This window comes from Vicugna pacos, chromosome 10 (assembly GCF_048564905.1).
Source record: "Vicugna pacos chromosome 10, VicPac4, whole genome shotgun sequence".
In the NCBI taxonomy this organism is placed as follows: Eukaryota; Metazoa; Chordata; class Mammalia; order Artiodactyla; family Camelidae; genus Vicugna; species Vicugna pacos.
The window spans coordinates 64,955,753-64,975,904 of record NC_132996.1 but is presented as its reverse complement, the minus strand read 5'-3'; the positions used below and the strand labels follow the sequence as shown (position 1 = coordinate 64,975,904).

At 40.2% G+C, this 20,152-nt stretch overlaps 2 protein-coding genes across 13 annotated transcripts in view; both read left to right on the top strand.

Moving 5' to 3' along the window:
• LOC102540431 (membrane-spanning 4-domains subfamily A member 4A) overlaps nt 1-10,345 on the top strand; it is a 169,972-nt gene extending 159,627 nt beyond the window's left edge. For 10 of the 11 annotated variants that reach the window (XM_072970033.1, XM_072970035.1, XM_072970032.1 and 7 more), the window contains 2 exons: nt 55-156; nt 2,450-2,734. In XM_072970033.1, coding sequence (XP_072826134.1) covers nt 55-156; nt 2,450-2,575 — 228 coding nt within the window. In that variant the 3' untranslated portion in view covers nt 2,576-2,734. Of the gene's footprint in view, nt 1-54; nt 157-2,449; nt 2,735-10,284 lie in introns of those variants that run through there. The other variant, XM_072970039.1, reaches the window with a different exon arrangement.
• On the top strand, nt 117-19,786 carry LOC102540671 (membrane-spanning 4-domains subfamily A member 6A). 2 transcript variants are annotated; one of them, XM_072970026.1, is made up of 10 exons: nt 4,257-4,381; nt 5,004-5,362; nt 7,049-7,122; nt 9,330-9,382; nt 10,285-10,447; nt 12,090-12,224; nt 14,065-14,121; nt 16,532-16,735; nt 18,652-18,753; nt 19,528-19,786. In XM_072970026.1, the coding sequence occupies exons 4-10, from the start codon at nt 9,369-9,371 to the stop codon at nt 19,621-19,623; spliced, it is 771 nt and encodes a 256-aa protein (XP_072826127.1). In that variant the 5' UTR covers nt 4,257-4,381; nt 5,004-5,362; nt 7,049-7,122; nt 9,330-9,368; the 3' UTR covers nt 19,624-19,786. The 2 variants fall into 2 exon arrangements, with proteins under 2 accessions (XP_072826128.1, XP_072826127.1); XM_072970027.1 differs by lacking the exons at nt 4,257-4,381; nt 5,004-5,362; nt 7,049-7,122; nt 9,330-9,382 and adding an exon at nt 117-156.
• The last annotated feature ends 366 nt before the right edge of the window (nt 19,787-20,152 follow it).

Here is a 20,152-nt window from a genome sequence, read left to right as displayed (position 1 = left end):
TTTGAACTTGTCATCTCGATCCCTTACATTTCCTTCTTACGAATCTGTCTCTAGGGTATGGACGTTATGATGTTCCTTTTAAGTATTCTGGAGTTCTGCATTGCCGTGTCTCTCTCTGCCTATGGATGCAAAGTAATATGTTGTAATCCTAATGGGGTAAGTATCAAGCTACCCTTGACAATGTCTATATTAGTTTTTCTACTGCCGTGTAACACATTACACAAACTCAGTGGCTTAAAACAACGCACATTTACTATCTCTCAGTTTCCAGAAGTCAAGAGCCTGGGCACGGCTGAGCCGGGTCCTCTGCGCAGGATCTTAAAAGGCTGTCATCACGGAATTGGCTGCAGTGTGGTCTCAGCTGAGGCCTCTGGTCCTCTTTCCTGCTCCCAGAGCAGAATTTCTTTCCTCTCAACTGAGGAACTCATGACAACTCGCTTCTACTCTGAGCGCAGCAAGAGAGCAAAAGTGCCTGGTGCTTTCCGGCTCTTTTAAAGGTCAAGTCCATCCAGAATAATGTACTTTTTGATAAACTCAAAGTCAACTGATCAGTAACCTACTCAAAAGAGTGATATCCTCTCCTATGCGGAATCAAAAAAAAAAAAAGACAAATGAACTTATTTGTGAAACAAAAACAGACTCACAGACATAGAAAACAAACTTATGGTTACCAGGGCGGGAGGGGGTGGGAAGGGATAAACTGGGAGTTCGAGATTGGCAGATACTGACTGGTATATATAAAACAGATAAACAGGTTTATACCGTATAGCATAGAGAACTATATTCAATATCTTGTAGTAGCTTACAGTGAAAGAGAATATGAAAACGAATATATGTATATTCATGTATGACTGAAGCATTGTGCTATACACCAGAAATTGACACATTGTAAACTGACTATATACCTCAATTAAAAAAAAAAAGACTAAACACTGATTTAAAAAAAAAAAAGAGTGATATCCCATCATATACACAAGTCCCACCCACAACTCAAGGGGAGGCCATCATACAGGGACATGGGTTACCGGGTGTCACTTCAGAATTCTGCCTGCCACAGTGGATAAAGAAAAACTATTTTCCTCCATCCTTACTACCTCAAAGGGCATCTCTCTTAGTTCAGATGAGAGAATACTTCACAATGTAGAGAGTCTCTAGAGAGTGCCCAATTTTCACTCCATTATCCAATTTTGGAAACCTTCCCTGAGCTACTGAAGCAAGTCAGGGTTTCAGACTTACCCAGTATATGTACATTTGCCTATTTTCTTACCTTGAGACCTGCAACAGATCCTCCTGGCTGCTAAGCAGAGAGAAGGTCGCATAGAGATGGTTTGGAAATGGGAGGAGAGAAGGGACCAAGCGGCACTAGAAAGAATAGGACAAGTATATCTTCCAAGAACTAAGGGTTCAGGGTGAGAAAATGGATATCAAAACCCTAAGAGATGTTCATTAACTTCATTACCCAAAGCCAATCACAAAATAATAATAGTGGGATGAGGTGATTTTTCTGGGGCTCTTCTATACCAGTCTGTGCCTCTTTACTTTCTTTTGGGACTTTCGTGCGACACCACAACCCCCACCCCCACAGCCTTTCCCCATGGAAGAGAGATTGACTAAATCACATCAACTCTGTGAGTGGACTTTGACGTTACAAGACCCTAGAAGCTAGCGTTTCTCGCAATTTCTAATGATTTTGTAGTTTCATTAAGTGAAGCATTTTGTTCTTATTAAGTGAGCCATTTGGACAACAGCACACTCCTCAGTAATGTTGTATTTCAGTAGTGTTTATGTCTAGACCTGTGTTTCCTTTTGCTCCTAGAGAAGTGGCAGAGCTGGGAAATACGTCTCCCACTAACCCCACAGGTGACGGCTGGAGGGTGTGATGCCAAAGAGCAATGGCTCTGGGGCATATAATGCCTGGGTCTTTTATCTCATCCTGGTTCACCCATCCCGCCTCCCACTCCCTCCCCTCTCCGCAACACTCCATTTCACACTGAGTTTGTAGAAGAAGGACCAGCATTTTCCTTAGTTTCCTGATGGTTCCTGCCATTCTGGGTCATTGTGGGTTCCGCAGTGCTTTAGTCATGGCTAAAAAATCAGTGATTTGGGTATTTGCCATCGGCATAAACATGGTTTGGAAGAAGAGCTCTATGTTTTCCAGTAACATTATGGTTTACCCAGCGTGCCAGGTACCATCATCCACACGTAAGACCGAGCCACTTGTAAGATCACAGCAACAGCTATCAGCATCTCATCCCAAAAGCTACCACTGAATGTTTTTTCTTAGCTGTAGCCTGATCTAAAGAATTCTTGAGAAACTCCACCAGTTAGATCTTGAAACTGAAATCAGAGAAAGGGTAGACTCTGATAATGATGACATTGTGTAGACAGGAGAGAGAAGCCCTGAGGTTATTTGGTTGATTCACCTATGGCATTCTGATTAATTTCACAGGTTGTGTTCATTCTGCCATCAAATCCTCACATGGCAGAAATAGCATCTCCTGCACCATTTACAGGAGGTTTGATGCCACTAATGGATCAACAGAAAAATGTTCCAGAAAATGTATCCCTACAGTAATGCGAGAACTCCGTTTGGGAGAGTACCAGAATCCAACTATTTTATATAAAATTCAGAGTCATGTTATTTTTTCCCCTAAGCACTCAACAGCTCACTTCACTAGCTCTTTGTAAACAATAGCAGACGTTAAATAAATAAATCATGCATTTAATGAGTCAATAGTATCCCCTTTTCTTATATATATGTGTAATTTTATTACAATATTTTCTTTATCCATTCATCTGTTGATGGACACTTAGGTTGTTTCTCTATCTTAACTTTGTGAATTATGCTTCAATAAATGTGGAAGTGCAGATACCTCTTTGAGACAGTGATTTCATTTCTTTTGAATATACAGTTGACCCTTGAACAACACGGATTTGAACTATATGGGTCCACTTATAGGAAGATTTTTTTCAATAAATATTCTGGAAAAATTTGGGGAGATTTGCAACAGTTTTAAAAAATGCACAAACTGCATAGTCTAGAAATATCGAAAAAATTAAGAAAAGTTAGTTATGTCTTGAACGCATGTAATATATGTAGATATACATATAACATGCAAATGTTATATATGTGTGTGTTATATGTAACACATACCTATGTGTTAATTGGCTGTTTGTTACCAGTAAGTCTTCTGATCAACAATAGGCTATTAGTAGTTAAGTTTGGGGGGAGTCAAAAGTTATACATAGATTTTCAACTGTGTGGGAGTTGGAGATCTCTAACCCCTGCCTTTCTCAAAGGCCAACTATATATCTAGAAGTGGATTTGCTGGATCTTATGATAATTCCATTTTTAATTTTGGGGGGAACCTCTATACTTTTTTTCCATAATGGCTGTACCAACTTGCATTTCCAACAGCAGTGAGCTGATTTGGTTCACTGGTGGATGTGACCAAAGCCAAGGGCTTCTAGAGTTAGTGCTAACTCACATTTATAATACCATCAAAAAGAATAGTACACTTAGGAATAAATGTAATCAAAGAGGTGAAAGATGTGTACACTGAAATTTACAAGACACTGATGGAAGACATTGAAGAAGACAGGAGTAAATTGAAAGATATCCTGTGTTTGTGAATTGGATGAATTAATATTGTCAAAATGTCCACACTGCTCAAAGTGATCTACAGATCAAATGCAATCCCTATCAAAATTTCAGGGAGATTTTTCACAGAAAAAGGAAAAAAACAATACTAAGATTCATATGGAACCACAAAAGATCCCAAATAGCTAAAGCAATATAGAGCAAGAAGAACGAAGCTGGAGGCATCACATTTCCTGATTTTTGGCAAGGGTGCCAGGAACACACAATGGAAAAAGGACAGTCTTTTCAATAGAAGGTGTTGGATATTCATATGCAGAAGAATAAAATTGGATCTTTATCACACAATATACATAAAAGTCAAATCAAAATGGATTAAAGACTTAAACATAAAGCCTGAAACTATAAAACTCCTAGAAAAAAACATAGTGAAAACCTTTCTTGACATTGATCTGAGCAATTATTTTTTTGGATATGACCTTCAAAACACAGATAGCAAAAGCAAAAATAGGTAAATGGAATTGCATCAAAACAGTTTCTATTCAGTTTTGTTTTTGTTTTTTATAGTTCCCGTTCTGAGCTCCATGCACACTTTAATTTCAGTATCTATGTTTTCTTCAAGAATGCTCATCGTGGGATCATGGGAATATAAGGCCTCCCTGTCTCTACACCCTCCTGTCTGCCTTTGCCAGCTCCGCAGATTGATAGTAGTTACAAAAAGCCACTTAATGCATTCTTTTTCTTGGTTAAGGATTAACCAACAATCAAGCAAGGTCCATTAAGGTAAATATTAAAACTAGTGTTTTTATGTTAAATAGATATCCTGTGTCTATCTATTGCTGGACATCAAGGAAGATACAGATAGCCTGGCTTATTACTGGCACTTGTGTGCCTTTATAAAGGAACAAGCTTTAAGAAAAAGTCAAATAAACAGAAATAATAAGAAATAGAAATAAGATGGCTCTTTGATTTGATGGTTGAGAGGCTGTCTCTTGAAGCTTCTTTTAACTGATTTTTAGTAAATAATTTTTATGGTTAAAGCCGTTTCAATTGAGTGCTTTTTTAATTGTAACAGAGTTTTTGTCATGTTTCTTCTTCTGTAAGTTATTTGTTCATTTTTTGCCTATTTCACCATACAGTGAAAACGTATTTATCTATTCTTGTACCAATCACAGTCTTACAATTATTTTTTATGTGTTGATATTTTTGAATAAGGGAATATGCTACTTCTCTCATTTATATTTTTTGTTCAATATTTCATTTACATTTTACAACTTTTGATATATGGCATTTATTCCCATTTGTTCTGATAATCATGGCCTGAATTTCTTCTAAGAAACTACTATTCCTTTACTCCCAACTCACGTACAAGTTTAGAGCTGACTTTAATCTTAATCTCTCCTAGATCTGGACAATGGCAGAATTAGATCAATCCAACCTGAGTGACTGGTTCTGTGACAGTCTTGTGACCAAAGAAAAACATCAATTGTATGAATGATTGACACGTTTCCAATCAAAGCTAATCCTGGCATTTTTTGCTTCATTGAGCAGGAAAGTGTCTTCTTATTTTCTCTTTCACACTGGGCCTGGAGCCATGAGGATGCAAATCTTCTGCTATTAGTAGCCATCATGCTGCTGTATGAATCCCATCAAAGACAAAAAATGCTTATTTATACAATGGAATACTATGCAGCCATTAAAAATGACAACATAATGCCATTTGCAGCAACATGGATGTCCCTGGAGAATGTCATTCTAAGTGAAGTAAGCCAGAAAGAGAAAGAAAAATACCATATGAGATCACTCATATGTGGAATCTAAAAAAAAAAATGAACATAAATGCAAAACAGAAACAGACTCATAGACATAGAATACAAACTTGTGGTTGCCAAGGGGGAAGGGGGTAGGAAGGGACAGACTGGGGTTTCAAAATTTGTAGATACTGGCAGGCATATACAGAATAGATAAACAAAATTATACTACATAGCACAGGGAAATATATACAAGATCTTGTGGTAGCTCACAGCGAAAAAAAAAAGTGACAGTGAATATATGTATGTTCATGTATAACTGAAAAAATCTGCTCTACACTGGAATTTGACACAACATTGTAAAATGACTATAACTCAATAAAAAATGTAAAAAAAAAGACAAATGCTTACAGAGGAGAGCAGAACTGAGAAGTTTTTAGTGAAAAATTCATTTCTAATGATGTCCTTTGAGTCTCTGAGTCAAGATGTACCTGGAATTGGGTCAATCCCTAAAGTTTTTAGTACCTAAAGAAATTAAAATGAAACTCTTCGGGTAGTACAATACTGGGCAAAATCCTCTAATGGCTTCCTACCTAATTCAGAATAAAAGTTAAAGCTCATACTAAGCCCTATAAAATCCTAGATCACTTGATCATTTACTATCTCTTGGATTTTATAAAAATACCCTACACTTATATTTGCTGATACATTGCTTTGGGTTGATTTAAAGTGGCCTGAGAATGCTGTCCTTTTGTCAAAATTTTTACATGCATAAATCTTTTCATGTTCATATTTATATAAGCAACCTAAGAGTGGTACATTTTTAGTCACAAAGAAATCATAGAAACAATCTAGGCTATTAGAGCAAGATAATATGATTCTAAGAAGCTTTTTAAAAAGACTGCCTGCATTTCACATCATGTCATTCTAAACTTCACAGTAATTTATAGATCTGCTTTTGTTGATTGACTTGATTTCTCCTAATTATTGGCTATTGTTCTTTTTCTGCTTTTTGGCATGTATAGTAATTCTTGATCAGGTGCTGGATATTGTCATTTTTATGTGACTGTTCAAATTTTCTTTTTTCAGAGTATTGTTCTGACAGGCAGTTAAACGTGAAGACAAGTTTGAAGTTTTGAGGCTTTTAAAAAGCCTTTCTAGGGAAGGTTTAGAGTTGTTATTACTCTGGGCTAGTTTGGATTTATTATTAAAACATAATAACCTTTCTGGGGGTCTTTATTCTGTACTCTAAGTCTGTGTGGAAGACTCTGCATTCCAACTGATCAGAACTCACCTCTGTGTGTCTTGGTCAGCATTCAGCTTGTAACTACCCAACTACCTGTTTATTCTTTGACTGGACTTTTGGAATTTCAACCTGTAAAGGTATAGCTTAGTATTCAACAAATTTAAGGGAACTCTCTTGCAGTTTTCAGGAACTCTATTCCCTGCATATCTACCTCCTTTATGGTTTGCCACCTATTAATTCTAGCTGCCTCATCTCCCTCAAACTGATTTCTGTCTTCTCAATTCGGTAAGATCAGCAGGGATCCATCTCCCTGACTGTGGTCTAGAAAGTTCCTTCATACAGGAAGCCAGAGCAATTGTTAGAGTCTTGTTTGTTTCCATCTTCTCATTGTTGAAAGCCCTACACTGACTACTGTACAATGTCTGAAAGCAGCTATTTAGATTTTTTTTCCAGTTTTCTAATTTTACAGTGGGAAAATAAGCCTGGTTCTAGTATGACTGCAAGAATTGAACTTCAGTTTTAAAAAGGTATTTGTAAACATAGGTATTTATATTTTTATTTCAGTTTCCAATATTTAAGATTTATTTAAGGGTGTTGACATATATAATTTAACTGAATCAACACCTACCTGATAATTTAAAATCTTCAGCCATAAAGTTCAAGTGTAACAATTTTCATATGCTGATTTTTTTAAGCCACCTTATTTAGATTCCATAAGAACCAACTCATAAAAGACACCCATTTCAGTTGTTAATTTATTTTTAAATTATGATATTTTCCAATGCCTTTATTGAGTAATATTGAGATAGTTTTAATCCATGCTGGAAATTTTTGTTTTCCCACAACACAAGCATCAGAAACACAATAAGACAATTCTATACAAATTTCAGGGCAAACATATTTATATTTTTGAATGAATTAAAATATATCCCTTGGTTTATATTTATAATTTGCTATGTGATAAACACAGGAAAGACATATGAAGTCACTTTCTTTTGATTGCCTAGTGCATGGAGAAAAACAGATTAATCAACATCTAAATTTGAGATATGATTTTAACAAAATGGACAATGCATTTGACTTCCTTTTGGAGAATCTTTAAAGTCAACAATTGTTTTGCTGACAGATTTGTTGGGGTTGCTACTGCTCATGTGATTTCCAGGAACTTTACTGATTTTGATTAGCTGTGTAGGGCTGCTGATATTAGACATTTTAATTTTTCATGTCCAATAGGTACATACATTCAGGCAGGGGAAGCAATTCTGAAAGTTCCTTGTGGTTCACCCCCAATTATTTTTTGTCAATTTCAGCAAAGTGTGGTTATTTTCCCCCAGTGAAAAAGATCAGAACAGCTTGCTCTAATCCTTCTCAGGTACCTGATACAGCTTCACCAGAACCAAGCTCTAACTTGCATTCATCTTTTGGGTGGACGTCTTCAGTTTGACCAAACGGGGCTGACCATCAAGAGGAGGAGGGTCACACTCTGGCTGGAGCTCAGGCACCTCACTCCTTTGTGGCACTTTTCTAATTTTTGATCTGGGAGGGAGGAACACAGGTGTGTTCACTTTGTAATCGTTCATTGAGTGTACACTTATAATTTATACACTTCTTATGTTCTTCCAACTAAAATATCAGTGCTAAATCCCTGTCTTGGTCTCTGTTTTCTAAAGAAACAGGCTAAGGCAATAAAAAGTTAATTAAAATAAAAGATAGTCCACATTTCTATGCAAATAGATTATACATGAAGAATTTTACCTGTGTAAATACAGGGTCAAAAAATTACACCAGCATTTAAGTTTTCACTCATAGTTAAAAAGGGAAGAAAAAAAAAAAAACAATGACCAGTGCAGAGCTTCTCATAAGGGGTTTGGAACTTCAACATTATACATTTTTTTTGCATTTAGTAATCTATGTCATTCTGGTCCTGAGAACTAAGCCGACCTTAACTCCTTTTTTTTTAACCGGAAGACTTAACGCCTGGCGTTAAGTGCAGAACTCACTGCCCCCTGAGGTGACAGTGACAGCTCCAGCCTTGTTCCTGGGTGCTTTCTGGCGTTCCTCCGAGGAAAGGAAGGAAGCGTGTGGCATCAGGCTGTTCAGCTGCTACGCTGGCCCTGGCTCTGGCGCTGTTGCCCAGTACATCAAAACCAACTTCCGAAGGACACCCATCTGGGGACTCAGAGCGGCACAGGAACCCTCTGTTTCACAGAACTATCCCAAGTATAAGTTAGTTTGTCGAATTTGTGCAGGTCCTATGGAATCTTCTCCATCTATGCACTTGTCCAGTTTCATCACTTCCTTACAGGTGTCCAGCCTTTCTGTAGGGTGGAGATCTACTGTTAGAGAAAGACAGAGGCCAGACACGGAAGATGACTCTGTGGCAGGCAACAATCAGGCAATGCGTGCTGTCAGGCTGCTTCAGTCTGTCCAGAGTCTGAGGAACTGGAAAAAGGAAAAAATATATAAATAGCAAAAGAAGAATTTTTTAAGTTGTATTATTACTAGTGTTAGGTATATTTTATCAAATACTCCTGGAAAGCAACATAGTCATTATTACTATGGTTAGCTATGTATTAATAAACATTATTAATTATCAATAATTATCTGTACTATCAGTATTACTAGTATTACATATTATTGGATGCTCCTTGGAAGCAGAATAGACCTTCTATAAACATTTTCTCTAATCTTTATAACAAATCTTCATTGTTGGTATTGTTCCCTTATTTAACAGATTAGAAAATGGAGGCTCAGAGATTACAGAACTTGTCTGATGATACGGAGCTAGTAAGTTTGGGGTTGGCAGTTCACACACACAGCTCCATGACCCCCATATTCTCTAAAACATTAGTTGGTTCTATTTGTGACTTTTCTAAAGACATTATGAGTTTAGGAATAAAAAAAAAAAAGGAAGTGAAGATACTTTTCACAAATCTACACACTCCCAACTATCACATCCTGTGTAGCTGTAAACACTGCGGTAAGGAAAGGCTGGTGACTTTAGCTGAAGATAAGTAGGAAATTCTACAGGACCGTAGGGCAGTTACAGTCCCGGGAGTTTCTGAGAGCTGGAACCAGCAGTCCGGGCCATAGGCACAGGTAGGCAAAGCTAAGAGACCTTTTCCAATTCACCATTCCCCTGCTGTGATTCCATTAGAGGAGATCTTTTACTTGAATCTCCTTGAGAGAAGTTAAGGAACACTAGAGTGTTTTGGAAATAGAATTGACAAAGGGGAGGAGTATCTGGTTTTAACTGTTTCTGCTGTTTTCTAACTGCATGGTCTCCTTGAGTCCCTTACCTAGTGTCACATGATTAGTGGGAGCATAGCTCTTGCCTCTTTATGTGCAAACTGAGCAGTCCGTGGGCTGAGAATGACGCAGTGGGACTAGGAAAAAGAGATTTCTACGTTTTGCAAGTTTTGTGTGATCATTTGCCTCTGAACTTTGAGACCTCTCAAGATTCATTCTGCTACCTCCCTATGACGTGTTTATTGTCTATAATGACAGGACAGGACAGTGCCAAACAATGTGGGTAAATACTCCTGAAACCAGGGTTTTGTGGTTCTCACAGCTCCGTAAGACCCATTTTCGGAGCTCTGTACTTTTGGCAGCTCTGTACTTTTTAAAAGCTCTGTACCATTTTGGCAGCTCTGTACTTTTTAAAAGCTGTATTTCATTTTCTCTTCCAGCACTGGAAGCACCAGCATGATACCACAACCCATGACCAATGAGAGCGTTGTAGTTCTCACACCAAGTGGCATCTACTTCCCCTCAGCAGAGAAACCCAAACTCACCATCCAGAGGCAGGCTAGCCTGGAGAAATGTCTAAAGGCAGAGATCAAAGTTCTTGGGGTAAGCCCAGTTCAGAATATGTTGCAGTGGGACGGCAGGGGCTGGGCACAGGGCAGAAACTAGGCATATCTTGGGACTGGAGACCCCTTGTGAGTGTGGAGACTTTTTTAAGTTTGGGGGGGACTCCAAGCTGATGGAGACCACTTGGAGAGCCATTTGAACCTTTCCCAGACTTTTTCCACATAAGATGATATTAAAAATGCTTTCCCCCTATTCTGAATATTGACAATTAAGTTTTCGTTGTTTCTGTATTTTTGCAGTAGAGTACTTCTCTACATTTTCATTTTTTAAGGACCACTTGGGGTATAATTGGCATACTAAAAGTTGTACATCTATTTTTTTTACAAAAGTAATGGTGGCAACAATTACATGGTTTATATACCTTTTTTTCCTATGTGTTCACCAGTTGCATGCTTAATAATCTGACTGATTTTTTTGAAGGGAATTTTTCCCTGACTGGAAATTATAAGAAATATAAATTTCCTTCCCCTCTTTTTCCCATACCTTCTGTTTGTTTCTCTTCACTCATGCATGATTTATTAAAGAAGCTCTACGAAATGAGGGGAGGTGGGAGGAAAGAACATGGAATCTAAAACAAATGACACAAATGAACTTATTTACGAAACAGAAACAGACTCACAGACATGAAAATAAACTTATGGTTACCAGAGGGACAGGAGGTGGGAAGGGTTAAATTAGGAGTTTGGGATCTGCAGATACTAACTATTATATATAAAATAGATAAACAATAAGTTTCTACTGTCTAGCACAGGGAACTATACTCAGTATCTTGTAGTAACCTATAATGAAAAGAATATGAAAACAAATATATGTATGTAGATGTATGACTGAATCATTACACTGTACACCAGAAATTGACACAAGATTGTAAACTGACTGTAGCACAATTTAAAAAAGAATAAAAAATAATGTTTCCAGAACTGGGAGGAAAACACAGAGCTCTGTTTCCTAGAATTGGCTCTGTTCTCATGTGCTGTGAGGCGAGGCACTCCACTTGACCAATTCGAAGAACCTGGTAGGACCGACTGCTTTGCCTCAAGTCCATACTCATGTGAGTTCCTGCGATGCTGATACAATGTGAGGTTTAGAAAGCTGCTTGGTTAATAGAGCTGTGAATTCCGAGGTGGACGTCAAGGAGGAAAACTCTTCCTCTGAAAACAGAGCTTCAGGATCCTTAGCTGAAGGGACGCTAAGAAGTTGAGGAGGAGGCCAGGCTCTGTGCCAGGTCCAGCAGGGATGTGTGAGAAGGAGCTCCACACTGCTAGTGCTCAAGAGAGTGTGAGGGCTTCCAGATGGCCCCCGTTCCCTTAAGAGATAGAAAGAGAGTTAGTAGCAATGCAAATCAGGGAGGCAGGCAAGACAGAGACTCATACCTGTCAGGAGCTACTAGCAAGGGTCACTAGCAGACAAACAAGGCAGAAGTGCGTGAAGGCTTACTGAGCGCTTTCCAGGTGGTCCAACAGCATCTCCTCCAGAATGTGTTCTCATAGTTCTCATGCCAGAGCTTTCACCATGTCCGTGTCCTCGCTGCGACACAGCAGGAGCACCAGGGGAGAGATGACGAAGCCCTGTCTTCACAAATGCTAATTTTAACCCTCCATCTCCCTTCTTCTTCCAACAGACTGTCCAGATCATGTGCGGGGTGATGGTGTTGAGTTTGGGAATCATATTGGCCTCTTCTTCCTTCTCTCAGTATTTTACCCCAGTGTTTTCCACCCTGTTGAAAGCTGCTTACCCATTCATAGGAGCCTTGTGTGTGAGTAGAGATCCTTAGGAGGCCAAGATGGGATGGAGGTGGGAGGAAGATGCAATAACGCAGGCTCCTCACCTGTCACCTTGCTATGCTTCTGTCTGCCAGGGGCAGGGGCTCAACAGTAGAACTTGTCCTCCTATGTGGGTGGCCCAAGAAGAACGGAATGGGGTGAGAGGGCAGAAGCCACCTGATTTCAAATCTATTTCTTAGCTGGCTCAAATAAACATTTCTTTTGTAGATCATCTTACTTTTCACCTCATTAGCTTGAGCTGTGATGAGGCTAATGACTTTTCTCCAGGTTTAGGCAAAAATCCATAAGGTAGGATAACACTGAGGAGAGCCTTCTGTCCAGTGAAATGAGCACTGGTGAAAGACAAGCAGACACATACAGGGAAGCCCACGCACGCCCATGGGGGTCACGGAGGAAGGAGCACTTTGAAAACACTTTTTTTTTTGCTGTATTGTGTGGGACCCAGAGCACACTGAGCGGGTGTCTATGCTGTAGTGGTGGCCTGGGAATTCCTCTGAAACAGCTTCAAGTCTGTGGTATCAAGAACAGCTTTCTTCCAGGTTGATGTGGATGAACTGTTTTCACAATTAAGCTTATGTTTCACGGTTTTTCTACCAACTTCCCACAACTCAGTGGCCATCATTTGCCTTCTGTGCCCTCGTTTCTCTGCCTAATGCATTCAGAAAGTCCCCCTATGTCTTTGTCTGATTCATTTTTCTTCTTTTATGAACTAAAGTCAACACTTGATTTGAATTTCACATATTTTTTCCAAAGGTCTTTTTCTGTCCCAAGAGCCCACCAAAGATACTACAGCAGATGTAGTCATTAGGCCTCCTTCGGCTTCCCCTGGACTTTCTCAGACTTCCCTTGTCCTTGGCGATGTTGCTAATTTTGAGTAGCATTTTCCAGGATTTTTGTAGACTGTTCCTAAATTTTGGTTCCTCTGATTTTTTTTCACATTTAGACCAGGGTAATGGATTTTTAGGTAGCAGGTGACAGAGGTTCACTGTCATATCAAGGGCGTGCTATCAACATGCTTTGTTACTGATGAAGTTGAGCTTGGTCATGTGGCTGAGGCAGTGTTCGCCGGGTTTCTCCACTGCAAAGTTGCTTTCCTCCCAATTATCTCCATACTCCGCTCTTTGGGAGAAAGTCACTAAACACAGCCCACATTTGGACAGACATCACATCCAATTTTTAAGACCCAGGACTTATTTAGACAGTCATAAATTGCTTAATGCTGGGACCACTGGAACTATATATATATAAAAAAGTCTTGTCCCCTTTTTTTTCCATTGTCAGAGGATTTTCTGTTACTTAGCTATCCCAAATGTATTAGATCATGAATACTCTAGAGAGTGAATGTAGTATCTTTCATTTTCTGATCACAGCCTTAAAGGTTCTCTGACATCCAGCATGACCCTTCCAATGCTCTTAATTATCATTCTACTCTAGCCTTGGGAGCCACCAACTTAAAGTGTACGTCTTTGCCCTCCCATATCTGCTGTCTTCCCCCATTCTTTTCTTTTCCCAAACCATTGCATTCATGTGTTTCTCTAAATAATTCTTTAAAACTTCATTCTCTCATTCAAAAAGTCTCCCCTTTCCTGGCTTTTAAAGCCCTCGTTGTGTTTACTGGAATAGTTTAGTACTCATATCTGCCTTTTCTGATAATCTGTAGGCAGAAGGGATGTATCTGTCCATTTAGTTGGGTTGTTCATTGGTTCCCCAGGGATTTTTTTTCCATGGGAGTTTTCCATATGCACTGTGATGATAACAACGTAGTTTCATCTGTACATAGAAACTGACCTGTTTTCTCTCCTTTCTGGGTAGTTTATCCTCTCTGGATCTCTGTCAGTCATCACAGAGAAAAAGTCAACTAAGCGGTTGGTAAGTAAGAGAGTCACAAGCCACCACTCAGCGGCTCAGAACGAAATTTAGGGAGAGCACTTCAGAGTCACTCTCTCCACTTTGTAGCGCTGACAGTTAAGTTTCAGAGAAGATACTTGGCAGTTAGGAGTTGAGCCTGGCTCATCTGTATTCCTGTCCAGTGCACATCCCTCCATCTGCTGCTCCCTAAAGCACAGTCTGCATTCAAGATATTGTATTATATCCTAGACCAGTGCCCAGAAATCAATTTTGGAAAAAATCTCCCTCCTCAGAATACTTTTTTGGTGGTAATTGGCCTTTAAATTTAGATCTTCAATGATAAAGAAGCTGCCAGTGTTGTAAAGAGGTCTCTTCGTGGTGGATTCACTGTTTAAGTCCATCTGTTAAAACCCTTGAGGAAACCCAGTCAAAATGTCGGTTCTTGTGGAAAAGGATCACTAATTCTTTTATCTACCTAATTGGAAAGCCAACACTCTTCTGTTGGATTTGAGCATGAACTCTTGCATCCTAAAAGTTGTCATTAATCATTTGTATTGACTGAGAAAACTACTTTACCTCCCTTTAACTTTTTCCAGAGAAAATCAGAATTAAAGTGGCAGGGAGGAGAGAAATTTTCTAATCTGTAAAGATTCACCAAGTGTTCACCCAATCCTATTTCCCTCAAATAGCTTGATGTTCAGGGTCAGGTGTGAGATTGCCTTATGACGTAGTAGCCCAGAAACCCAATTTGGAAGCTCTGGTTACAAAAATCTCCCAAAGGCAGAAAGAAGTTAGAGAGAGTGCTCAGGATGATGCCCACGTTTCTCTCTCTTTCATCAGGATTTAGAGATGATTATTGAGAATCCCCACCCAGACTCATAATTACCAGGGCATGCTGTCCGATAGAGCTTTCCGAGATGGTGGGAATGCAGTAGCCATCCAGCACAGCAGTCCCATGTGGCTATTGATAATTTGAAATGCGACTAGTGCAATCAAGGAACTGAATTTTAAATGTTACTCAAGTTTACTTTAAATATAAGTATCCCACGTGGCTGATGACAGCTGTATGGACAACACAATACGAGTATAATGTTTCTAGGTTTTTGGGGAGGAGCATGTGGGGCTCTTTCTAGAGAAAAACAGCACCTCAATGATTACAACAACAAGTTCAAGGATACAGGATGAGGAATACAGTTGGCTCAGGGTTACCTGAGCCACCTGTCTTGCAGTGAGTTCTACTGTGGTCACACATTGTATCAGCCCTTTTTGAGATTGAAGAAGAGTTCTGTCACAAAACAAACCTAATTATTTACTAGGTGTATTATTCTGAGAAATACGCACTCCAGAAATCATGACTGTTGCTGGCTATAAGGAGGCACAGAAGCATGTACTTTAGTCATTCTCCTGACACACCGGGCTTTGGAAGAGACAAATGTCCTGCCTCTCATCTACTGTGCCCCCAAACTCCCACTGCTGAGTTCCTAGAAGAAGAGAACCCTAAGTGGGATTAAGTAATATTCTAATTGATGGCGATTGGGCGTGCCCTGGACCACACCGACCTATAAATAGAGCTTTCAGAATGGTCCTAGCTCAGCTTCTCCTTCTGCGAGTTGAGGTAGCAGAGAAGACATTTCTGAGATCAGTTTTGTTCACTCCCCTCACTTCGTAAATGTAGAAATGAGACCCCGAGTGGGAAATGAAACTGAGGAACTGAGCACTTGAGAAAACTGAGAGGGTCAGAAGCAAAGCTACTACCGTGATCTGTTTCCTCCCAATTTTTCTTGTACCCTATGCGGCCACTCACATATTATGCCATCCTTGGGTCTGACTCTAGGTCTCTGTCTACGGGCATCCACATGTGGCCCTGGGTGTGTCCAACCAGAGCCTGGCCAGACTCCAGGGCCCACCTGAGACTGGAACTCTGTCCCTATGCTCACCTCAGGATTGTGTGTGTGTGTGTGTGTGTGTGTGTGTATGAGTGCACACGCATTTAACGGTGGCCTTGTGCAAGGAGGAGTGACTTGCTTCATCTGCCTCCTCTATGTGGCCATTGCTTCAACGAGGGGTTTCCAAGTGAGCTGGGGGAGTGAAACACCACATCTACCTTTGGTCACTCTGCCTCTTGGGGACTTTGCAGTCAGCCTTATACAGCCCTAGTGTCAATCCAGGACAAAGAACTTAGGAAAGCAATATTCTCTGCAATCCTATGGAAGCCCTGCCTAGGGGCAAAGATTTCATTTATTTATTTGCTTAGCCAAGATTTACCTTCTAGGTTCAGAGATGTTTCCAGGCTTTGGAGAGACATACAGGTTTAGACCTCCTAAGGGACACAGATAAAAATAAATAAATAAACTTTTGCAATGAACTAGCAAAGAGGTTAGGAGACGTGTTGCTCATTAGGGGTGATTCTTACCCGGCATTTTTCTTCCAGGCTCAGAGCATCCTGGTTGCAAACATTCTGAGTTCTCTGTCTGCTCTAGCGGGTTTCATCCTCCTCTCTGTCAAACTGGCTGCTTTGGGTCCTGCCTTTCGGATGTGTGACTTACCCAGAGAAGAATTAACATATCATCACTTTTATCCGTTTAATTTCCACGAGACTATTAAGGACTGCTACTTGGCTGAATCTGTTCTGGCTGTAAGTATTTTTAAATGGGATGTTCCAATGTTATGAGGCTTCTGAAAATCTTGTCTTCTTGTTGTCTCTCCTTTTGAAAAACTCCCTGAGTTTTCTTTTTCTGATTTCAGCATCTAAAGGAAGGCGAAGGGTATGCAAAGGTGAAGGGACTATGTGACTGAGATAAAGAAGCTAGACTACAGGAGGAATGGAAGAGTAAAGATCAGATAAAGTTGATGATGAAAAACTAACATTAGTAATTGTTGATAGAGTTTCTTGTTAATCAAATTGATTCTATTGTTAGAGGCATAAAATGTGAGATTTTCAAGCTATAAATCTTGGTACATGGAGTAGCGAATTAAGAAAAGCAAAGATAGCAGAAAGACCCAAGTGATCAGGAGATGCCAATAAGGAGACCAAGGATGTCTGTGTGGTGGCGGGTCCTTGGGCTGAGCAGATACAGGCACTGCGCTGAGGAGTGGTGAGGAGGGAGGATGGAGCCTGAAGGTGAGGACATCTCCTCTTTCCAGTGACCACAGTGATGGGTAGCATTGATGAGACGAAAAGGCAACATCATTGTTGTTTTTGTTACAACTTACACAGGTGGGATTTATCAAATAGTAATATAAGAAGATGGAGAAAATGAAAATTGATAATGATTGTCATTACTGGAGAAAGAAAAGCAATGAAGTTTGGCTAACAGAAATAACAGTCTTAAGGTGGAACATTAAGCAGCATGTGTATTGTCAGCAACACATTGAGAAAAAAAAAACAAGTTGCAAGAATAAAGAGGCTGCAGAATATTTATTGTCTCACAATCATAAAAGTGAGTTAAGTCAAGGACATAGTTGCTGTTCAGTCAGATAACAGCAGAGCCGGCCAAGCTCTGGCTTGTAAACCACTCTTTACGCGAAGCTGCATCTTTCCAGGTTAATTATATTATAATGAGGAAAAGCATATGCAAATGAAGTTGGTAGTAATTGATATGAACCAACACATGGCGGAGCCGGTTCTACTGTGGGAAAAATCCCACAGAGAAGCTTGGGAGGGACTTGCATGGATAATGTATGAATTCATGATGGGACAATTTTACATCATAAACAGAAGGGGTTAGGTTGAGCTTACTTGCTGGGTCCATTTCTAGGAAATGTAAGCAAGTTGCACACCCTCTTTGACGGTGTGTAAGTAAACTAGAGGTTTGTGCAATCACATCTTTTTCTCCTGTTCTATCAAGTGACCAGTTCTGCGTGAACAATACCTCAGGACAGAAATGGTAGAACTTAGCCTCTTGGTGTGGTATCTTTTTCGAGCTGGTTTGGGTTGTTAGCAGCTATGGCAGTTTCCTGGCTTGATTGTTCTAATTCTTGCTGCCATCAAGAAAGGCAAAGGAAGCCCATCCAAAGGGGGTCAGATATAGAGAAGGGGGTGTTGCTGCTGAATTTTATAAAGCGCTTGCACAGCCAAAGCCTCGTTGATTCTCACAGCCCTCTGAGAAGGAAATATCATTATGTCCATTTGATAAATGAGGAAACAGAAGCTAGAGAAGTAGAGGCTGGTTCAGGCACACACAGCTACTAAGCAGGAAGAGTGGGGCTAGACTGGGAGCTGGTGCTTCTCAGTGCCGGGTGTCCTTACTCATCTCTGCTCCCCCGCTGAGGGAACAGTAATCGGACTTAGCTCTGTCTCAGAACGGCGGGCAACAAGTGGGCTAGCTGATATAGTTATTGCCCCTCCCTCCTCTTCCCTTCAAGGGAATAAATGAACAAAGGGACTGCAGTGAGCCAGCAGGCTTGGAAGAAGCCTGTTCTCTTCCTAATGGCGTCCTTTCTGCATCCTCTGATGGTTAAGGGGGTTTTCATCTTTGCAGTTACGTCCCAACGAGGCATGGAGGCTTCTGCTGACCAGGCTTCACCAATTTTGTGCCTCCTGCCTTTCAGGGAACTCTGTCTTTGATGCTGATCTGCACAGTGCTGGAGTTTCTTCTAGCTGTGCTCGCTGCTGTGGCTTGGCGGAAACAGGCTCGCTCTGACTCCCCTGAGGTGAGTGCGATGGCTGGTCTCTCTGAGTCTTGCCTGGTGTGTCTCCGTTTCTGGGCCAGATGCAGCTAGATCAGCAAGAGTGGCTGAAGGGGCAACCAGTGGTTGGTCATGAGACACACGTAGGAGGTGATTTGATGGTGATGGAAGACGGTGAGATGAGCAAAGCAGATGGCAGTTGGGTAGCTGACCAGCTGAGGGCTCACTGGAGAGTAAGACAGTTGAATCTGAGAAATCAACTGGTTCAATCTTGCCGTTTTGTAAATGCAGAGACCTGGACCGTTAAAAGACTTGCCCAGCCATCATGCAGTGAGTCACTAGAACTTGGTTAGCCTCTCTTCCAGGCAGCTGGACTTCCTGCTACAGCCAATAGTTTCCTTCATGGTCTTGACTTGGAAAAGGGCATTTACAAATGTGGCTGGATTCAATAAATGTCCTATGCTCTGATTTTCTCCTCTTGTGATCTGAAAATTCTTTTTTCCTTAGAAGATATTTAAAAAATGCTGAATAGAATTCCACGGGACACCACCCTATGGCCACCATGCACACATGACCTCATTTAACTGAATTTCAAAGCTTTGACTTAGCCACAATTTTATTATAGATAGAAGAATGGAATATAAGACTGATGAACAGCAATTATTTAAAAACGGAGTGACATGTTACACTCGTCTTGGAACGCTTAAGAGTTTTTTGTACAAAGTTTGGAGGAAATTATGTATATGTAATCTGAACCTGAGTGAATTCTGAAGAACTAATATATTTTGTTTCCTCTAGAGTGTACTCTTCCTGCCTGAAGGTCACAAGAATAAATCCAGCATGACCTCAAAGGCACCGTTTGACCCTGATTGTGAAGAATTATTGACGCCTTAGGGGAAAAAAAAGGGAAAAATATTCAACAGAAATTTGGTTTTATGACAATAAATGAAAACCAACAAAGAAACCCAACCCAAGAAAGCAAAGTTTGAGCTTCTTAAAATGTAGACTTTTATGTAGTGAACATTAAAAAAAAAACAGTATTTGTTTTCTTGTCATTAAAATAATGTGTTCAATGGCGATTCCTTGATTTGCCCTGATATTGGCTTCAGCAAAAGCACAAAACAGTGAACTACCATTGACTAGACTGGCCAAACAAACATTTCCCAGAAAAGTAGGGAGAAAGGTGATTCAGTGGGGTCACAGTGAAGTAGAGGAAACAACTTTTCTTAGGCTCCTTAATTGCCAACAAGACTTGGCTTACTTGCTGTTGATCGGAGGTTCTCAAGACCCCCTCCTCAGGTTCCATTTATTTGCTAGAGAAGTTTGCAGAACTCAAGAAAACATTTACCTTTTAGATGTTTATTATAAGAGGAAATAACTTAGGGACAGCCAAATAGAGGAGATGCAAAAGGCAAGGTCCAGG

Coding starts and splice junctions, on each gene's coding strand:
- LOC102540671 (XM_072970026.1), top strand. Junction 12,225..14,064: donor CATTCATAGGAGCCTTGTGT/GTGAGTAGAGAT, acceptor CTTTCTGGGTAG/TTTATCCTCTCTGGATCTCT. Junction 14,122..16,531: donor AAAAGTCAACTAAGCGGTTG/GTAAGTAAGAGA, acceptor TTTTTCTTCCAG/GCTCAGAGCATCCTGGTTGC.